The sequence below is a fragment of the Carettochelys insculpta genome, chromosome 14 (genome assembly GCF_033958435.1).
Source record: "Carettochelys insculpta isolate YL-2023 chromosome 14, ASM3395843v1, whole genome shotgun sequence".
Taxonomy (NCBI): Eukaryota; Metazoa; Chordata; order Testudines; family Carettochelyidae; genus Carettochelys; species Carettochelys insculpta.
Genome location: NC_134150.1, coordinates 45,356,980 through 45,364,224, shown reverse-complemented (window position 1 = coordinate 45,364,224; position 7,245 = coordinate 45,356,980). Strand labels below are relative to the sequence as shown.

Genomic DNA, 7,245 nt, shown 5'->3' with positions numbered 1-7,245 from the left:
GCGGGGCGGGGCGGACTCGGGCTCCGTCACTCGGGGGCGGGGCGGGGCGGACTCGGGCTCCGTCACTCGGGGGCGGGGCGGGGCGGGGCGGACTCGGGCTCCGTCACTCGGGGGCGGGGCGGGGCGGGGCGGACTCGGGCTTCCGTCACTCGGGGGCGGGGCGGGGCGGGGCGGACTCGGGTTCCGTCACTCGGGGGCGGGGCGGGAGGTCTGGTTGGTGATCGGGGCCCAGACGCCTAAGTTCTTTCGAGGCTTAGTGGGGGCGGGGTTCTGCACTCGGTCTCGGCCGCGATTGGCTGGGCCCTGTGCCAGTCAACGCCTGGGCACGGATTGGGGGCGCCGCGTGTGTCGTGGTCGCGGCATGGCGTCGTCGCTGCGGGTGACTCGTGGGGCCGGGTCGGGGGGCACTAGGGGGTGAGGCCGGAGGCACGGGGGGCACTGGGGGGCAGTAGCCGGGGGCACTGAGAGGGGTCGGGGCACTGAGGGGTGATGGCTGGGGGCACTGGGGGGGCAGTAGCCAGGGGCACTGGGGGGTGATGGCGGGGGGCAGTAGCCGGGGGCACTGGGGGGTGATGGCCGGGGCACTGGGGGGGCAGTAGCCGGGGGCACTGGGGGGTGATGGCCGGGGCACTGGGGGGGCAGTAGCCGGGGGCACTGGGGGGTGATGGCGGGGGGCAGTAGCCAGGGGCACTGGGGGGTGATGGCGGGGGGCAGTAGCCGGGGGCACTGGGAGGTGATGGCCGGGGCACTGGGGGGCAGTAGCCGGGGGCACTGGGGGGTGATGGCCGGGGCACTGGGGGGGCAGTAGCCGGGGGCACTGGGGGGTGATGGCGGGGGGCAGTAGCCGGGGGCACTGGGGGGTGATGGCCGGGGCACTGGGGGGGCAGTAGCCGGGGGCACTGGGGGGTGATGGCGGGGGGCAGTAGCCGGGGGCACTGGGAGGTGATGGCCGGGGCACTGGGGGGGCAGTGGCCGGGGCACTGGGGGGGCAGTAGCCGGGGGCACTGGGGGGTGATGGCGGGGGGCAGTAGCCAGGGGCACTGGGGGGGGCAGTAGCCGGGGGCACTGGGAGGTGATGGCCGGGGCACTGGGGGGGCAGTAGCCGGGGGCACTGGGGGGTGATGGCGGGGGGCAGTAGCCGGGGGCACTGGGGGGTGATGGCCGGGGCACTGGGGGGGTACTGGGGGGGCAGTAGCTGGGGGCACTGTGGGGTGATGGCCAGGGGCACTGGGGGGGCAGTAGCCGGGGGCACTGGGGGGTGATGGCAGGGGGCAGTAGCCGGGGGCACTGGGGGGTGATGGCCGGGGCACTGGGGGGGCAGTAGCCGGGGGCACTGGGGGGGCAGTAGCTGGGGGCACTGGGGGGTGATGGCGGGGGGCAGTAGCCGGGGGCACTGGGGGGTGATGGCCGGGGCACTGGGGGGGCAGTAGCCGGGGGCACTGGGGGGTGATGGCCGGGGCACTGGGGGGCAGTAGCCGGGGGCACTGGGAGGTGATGGCCGGGGCACTGGGGGGGCAGTAGCCGGGGGCACTGGGGGGTGATGGCGGGGGGCAGTAGCCAGGGGCACTGGGGGGTGATGGCCGGGGCACTGGGGGGGCAGTAGCCGGGGGCACTGGGAGGTGATGGCCGGGGCACTGGGGGGGCAGTAGCCGGGGGCACTGGGGGGTGATGGCGGGGGGCAGTAGCCGGGGGCACTGGGGGGTGATGGCCAGGGGCACTGGGGGGGTACTGGGGGGGCAGTAGCTGGGGGCACTGGGGGGTGATGGCCAGGGGCACTGGGGGGGTACTGGGCGGCAGTAGCTGGGGGCACTGCGGGGGCAGTGGCCGGGGGCACTGGGGGGCAGTAGCTGGGGGCACTAGGGGGTGATGGCCAGGGGCACTGAGGGGTACTGGGGGCAGTGTCTGAGGCAGTCCTGACCGCTCCCTCCTGCAGCAGCGGTTCCGGGAGGCTGTGGTGGTGCTGGGCGGGGGGACCCTCCTGTGCACCACCTGGCTGGCGGCAGTGGGTGAAGAGCGCTTCTACGCCGAGCGCCTCATGCCAGCGCTGCAGCGGCTGCTGGGACCTGAGGCTGCCCACACGCTTGCCATCCGCCTGCTCAGCCTGGGCCTCGCCCCGCGTGTGGCCATGCACGACCCCGCCATGCTGGTGCGTCTGGCGGGGAGGGGAGAGGTGGGAAGCTGGGGGCTCTGTCCTGGCAGGGGGGCTGGAGCCTGTCCCGGAGGGTGGGTCTGTATTAGCTTGAGTGCAGAGCAGGCCCCTTGGCCAAGCTGGAGCAAGTGAGATGTGACCCAGGTTCTCCCCCGGCTGGGGATTCTGGCATCCCCCCATGCCTGGTAACCTGACTGCTAACCCCCTGTTTCAGTGCTCCCATGGCCAGGCCCCAGCCTCTGCCTGGGCCGTGTGCCACGCTCTGTCCCTGGGCTGGCCTGGGCCGTGCACCGTGCTCTGTCCCCAGATTATCCCCAGGCTGTCCCCAGGCCATGGGCCGCCCTCTGTCCCCGGGCAGTCTCTGGGTCCCAGGCCCCATGGTGCATAGGGATCTAAGAGCCTTGCTCCTTTGTCCTGGCAGGAGGTGAGCCTGTTGGGGAGGCGGTTCCGGAACCCAGTTGGCCTGGCAGCTGGCTTTGACAAACATGGAGAAGCTGTGGACGGGCTCTACAAGCTGGGGTTTGGCTTTGTGGAAGTGGGGAGTGTCACCCCGCTTCCTCAGGAAGGGAACCCCAAACCCCGTGTCTTCCGGCTGCCGGAGGATCAGGCTGTCATTAACAGGTAGGCTGGGCAGAGGCTGCTGTGATAGGGACTGGGAGAGGGGTGTTGGGCCATGCCTGTGAGGGAGGGCAGGCATTTTTGCCCTTTCCTCTCTCCAGTGACCTGCCACAAGAGAGCCGGGAAGGCTAGAGCTGAGAGGTGGGGAGGGGATTGGATGGGTCAGGGAGTTGGGCAAGCAGCTGAGCCTTGCCTGTGGGCGGGGCCAGGGCCCTGTTGGGGCAGGGTGTTGTGGGGCAGTGAGGAGAGGCATCTGTTCAGAGATCTGTTGCTCTCCTGTATCCCTGGCTGGGCTGAGCTCTGGAGGGCTGGGAGCCGCAGCTTCCCCCTCTAGGAGAAGGGCTTGTGGCTCCAGGCCTGGCAGCCAGCAACCCTTTCTGCGTCCCACCAGAAGTCTGAAGGCCTCCCTCCCCAGTATCCTTTCAAGGCGGGAGCATTTCCAGCCCTCTTCTGTGCTGCGTGTGATACCTTGTCCCTGTGCAGGTATGGCTTTAACAGCCATGGACATGCTGCTGTGGAACGCAGGCTTCGGGGCCGGCAGAGAGCACAGCTCCAGTTCACAGAAGGTAACAAGGGAGAGCAGGTACAGCTGTCCAGTGGTACTGTGGCCACGAGTTCTGCAGCTGCCATGGAGGCCAACGGTGTGGTGGGTGACGCTGGAATATCAAGGAGGGCCAACGTGGGAGGCCAAGGCTGCTGCAGGCTATGGCTTGGGAAAGCTTTGCCAGTTCCTAGCAGCTCACTCCATAGCTGTGTGTCCAGGGAGTCTCGTTCTTTCAGCAGAGGCCACTACGTGCTGCTTTGGAGAGAGATGGGACCCTGGCTCGCCTGGCGTGTGTGGGGAGACCTGCAGCAATGCTGTGCTCCCCAGCGTGGGGCAGTGACAGGCTGTGGGAACTGGGGTTGCTGGGACCTGTGTGTCGGGGTGGGTGCTGCTGTGGGCCTGGAAAGCTGCTGGAGATCTGACGCCTGCACAGTCTCTCTCTTATCCACGGTGTTTGCATCAGTACAGAGCAGGTGCCAGCATTTGGACTCTCTGTCCAGCTTGGGCTGCATCCCTGGCACCTGGCCGTGCACCTCTCAGGGCGTGTCCTTACAGCTGCAATGCCATCCCTGGAGTTTGCCTGGGGACTTGGCAGGCAGGGCGGCTGGCCGGCCCTCGTCCCTCTGAGCAGGACGCATGTCTTGCAGCTGGGATGCCCCTCGGAATAAACCTGGGTAAGAACAAGGAGTCCACGGATGCTGTGGCGGATTATGTGGCTGGGGTCCGGACTCTGGGCCCGCTGGCCGACTACCTGGTGGTGAACGTCTCCAGCCCAAACACGCCGGGGCTGCGGCAGCTGCAGGGCCGAGCCGAGCTGCGCCACCTGCTGGCCAAGGTGGGTGGCGGTCCCAGTGTGGTGCATCTCGTGAAGCGGGTCTTTGCCCTCCAAGCTCATGCTCCAAAATATGTTAGTCTATAAGGTGCCACAGGACTTCTTGTTGTCCTCGAAGATGCACACTAACACGGCTCCCTCTCTGATACCGGTCCCAGTGTGAGACACCTGCCCCTCAGTGCAGCGTGGTGGTGAGGGAGCCTGGCTGTTTCCTGGCAGTGCTGGATTGAGCCAGAGATGGCCATTTCATGGGGTTGGGATCGGTCTACGGTCAGGCCCTGCAGAGCAGCAGCTGCCCAGGGGCTGGGCTGAGTTCCCAGGGAGGTAATCTGGGCCAGGACTGTCTCCCTCAAGCCAGCTGTGAGCCAGCCGCTCTCTGCTGTCTTGACCTGCCTACTGGCTGAACTGCGCTGAGTGGGGGGTTCTCCCCTGACATGACTCCCATTGCAGTGGTGTGGTCCCTGCAGGTGCTGGAGGAGAGGGATGGCCTGAAGTGCGAGCACAAGCCAGCCGTGCTGGTGAAAATCGCTCCGGACCTGAGTGCCCAAGACAAGCGGGACATAGCCAGTGTGGTGACTGAGGTAGGGGACAGAGAGCTCTGGGGAGGCTCCCGCTGCTTTAGTGGAGGCCTGAGGAAGATGGGCAGGGGGAGCTCAGAGCAGAATGATGGCGCCACGTAGGGAAGAGGGGAGAGTTATCCTGGAGGGACGGACCTGTCTGCAGTGGCCGGAGGGCGAGGGAGGCACTAGGGGAAAGAGGCTGGGCCAGGGGCTGGGCAGGGTGCCTGGGCCAGGGGCTGGGCAGGGTGCCCGGGCCAGGGGCTGCAAGGCTCCCTCTCCAGTCTGGGGCCTGGAGGGCTCTGCAGTCAAATGGCTGTGGGCAGGGGGAGGGGGATTGGTGGGGCCGTGTCTTGCTCCTGGCAGGGCAGGCCCACCCCCACCCCCACCAGGCATCTCCGTCTGGAGGGGCTGGCATGGTGTGCTGCCTGTGGTGTGGCTGGGCAGAGCCAGGCCGCTTGCTGCCCACTAGCCTCAGCCTGGTGGAAGACCCAGCATGGGGCTGGGGCTGGAGCAGAGCAGTCACCATGTGCCCTCGCTGTCTCAGCTAGGTGTTGATGGGCTGGTTGTCACCAACAGCACCACCAGTCGGCCCAGCAGCCTGCGGGGCAGTCTGCGCAGCGAGCCCGGTGGCCTCAGCGGGCGCCCTCTGCGAGCGCTATCCACACAGGCCATCCGCGAGATGTACGCCCTCACGCAAGGTAAGGCGGCATGGCTCCTGCTGCATGGCGCTGGGCCTGTGCTGCGCCAGCCCCTAATGCCCCTTTCTCCTAGGCCAGGTGCCGATCATCGGTGTGGGTGGAGTGAGCAGTGGGCAGGATGCGCTGGAGAAGATCCGAGCCGGGGCCTCCCTGGTGCAGATGTACACGGCACTCACCTACCGGGGGCCCCCTGTGGTGGGGGCCGTGAAGCGGGACCTGGAGGTGCTGCTGAGGTGAGGTGGGGGACTCAGCGCACCAGGGGGTAGGCCTCCCTCACATCCCCGGCTCCCTGCCTCAGCGTCTGCTCTGGCTGATTGGACGGCTGGGACCCACGGCCCTGTGGCTCCGTGCTGGGGTGGGCCTGGGCCAGAGGCTAGAGTGTGACTTGTTTGAGGGGCCGGGGGTGGGAGTGCCAAGTCGAGCCTGCTGGGGGTGCTCACAGCTCTTTGTTCTTGGCCCAGGGAGCAGGGCTTTCAGAGCATCACTGAAGCTGTTGGAGCAGATCACCGGTGCTGATGACTTGTGGGGCTGGGTGGGGCTGTCCCCAGCCGGAGAAGCTGCCACTCCCCAGGGACATCACTGTGTCTCCCAGTGTAAGACGAGCTGGACTGGACTGAGTTCTCCTGCCCTGACTGCGCCGAGGTGCTGCCAACGTCCCTGCCCACGGAGCAGGCCCATGGGTCATGGAGGGCTCGCTGCGCTGGGCAGGGGGGAGGGCTTCCTCCTGTCTTGCCTGCAGGGAGCTGAGCGAGGCCTGGGCAGTGCCCCCCAGGTGTGGGCCTGTTGAGCAGTGCTGGCGAGCCAGGACCCTGCCCTCTGGAGCTCGTGCGTGGTCTGGTGGCATGAGGCCTGGCAGAGTGCTGGAGGTGCTGAGTCCCTGCCCCCTCCAATGGGGATGCTCTTTGGGCTTGAATGGGGTCTTGCCTCTCCATGCCCAGGCTGGGAGCCTGAGGCAGCCCTGCCTGTGCTGTGCATGGAGCCAGCTGGCTCGGACAGTGGCCTGAGCAGCATCACTAGCAGCTCTGCTCCCCGTTGCTGCTCAGCACAGCCCTCGCTGGCCTGCAGGGCTCTGCCTGCACCCTGGCTTGGCACCTGCCTGGGGCTCCACCTGTGCCACCCTGGCTCTGCCTGCCTGCACTGCTCCCTGGGCTGCCGGGCTGGGACTCGAGGCTGTGTCCAAGGGGCTTTGTGCTCTGCCTGGCTTCTCATTGGGCTCTCAATAAACCTGCTGCTTGTTCAGTCTCACGTCCGTTTCTGGAGGTGGCTTTTCTCCCCTGCCAACAAGCATGCGGCTGGGTTTCCTTCGCCCAGTGGTCACCACCCACTGAAGCGGGATCTGTGGGTACCTGCTGGAGCCTCTGCCAGGCATCCTGCTGGCACTTGAGCTGCCCCTCTTCCCCCAGCCATCTGCCTTGGCAATGCCCTAGCACCCTCCCGTGTGCTGTTCAGGAAGGGGAGGAGAAGAGCGCTGATGTCAAGGTGTCCCTGACCCCTGTATCCTATCGCTCTGTGTGTGTGTTCATGATGGGTCAGGATGGAGGAGCTTGCTGGCGGCTGCTCCTATGTCTGAATGTGCTCAGCTTACTTCAAAGGAAATACTTGCACACCGCACGTGTCTTGCACGCTTGCCGGCTGCATACACTCATTGGTGTTACTCGTTGCACTCTTTCTTCGAGGTTCAGATTGGTCTGTGTATTTCACTACGTTTATTTCTCAGGATTAAAGTTGATTTTTTTTGAGCATCTAAAAAGCACCCAGGCAGTCCTGGCGGGAGCAGTCGTCCCTGTGGTGCTGCTGCCTGGTGCATTAGCTGCTTTTGGGAATGGTGCAGGGCCAGGGCAGGG

General features: G+C 66.8%; 1 protein-coding gene across 8 annotated transcripts; it reads left to right on the top strand.

Annotated features, from left to right (window-relative positions):
• Positions 1-282: 282 nt before the first annotated feature.
• On the top strand, positions 283-6,646 carry DHODH (dihydroorotate dehydrogenase (quinone)). Of its 8 annotated transcripts, none has more exons than XM_075008436.1 (9): positions 294-379; positions 1,934-2,146; positions 2,571-2,770; positions 3,251-3,333; positions 3,959-4,146; positions 4,611-4,724; positions 5,280-5,401; positions 5,475-5,634; positions 5,863-6,646. In XM_075008436.1, exons 1-9 carry the CDS (start codon positions 362-364, stop codon positions 5,887-5,889), a joined length of 1,125 nt encoding a protein of 374 aa, XP_074864537.1. In that variant the 5' UTR covers positions 294-361; the 3' UTR covers positions 5,890-6,646. The 8 variants fall into 8 exon arrangements, with proteins under 8 accessions (XP_074864533.1, XP_074864537.1, XP_074864535.1 ...); XM_075008434.1 differs by having other exon boundaries at positions 5,252-5,401; positions 5,480-5,634; XM_075008435.1 differs by having other exon boundaries at positions 5,248-5,401; positions 5,480-5,634.
• The last annotated feature ends 599 nt before the right edge of the window (positions 6,647-7,245 follow it).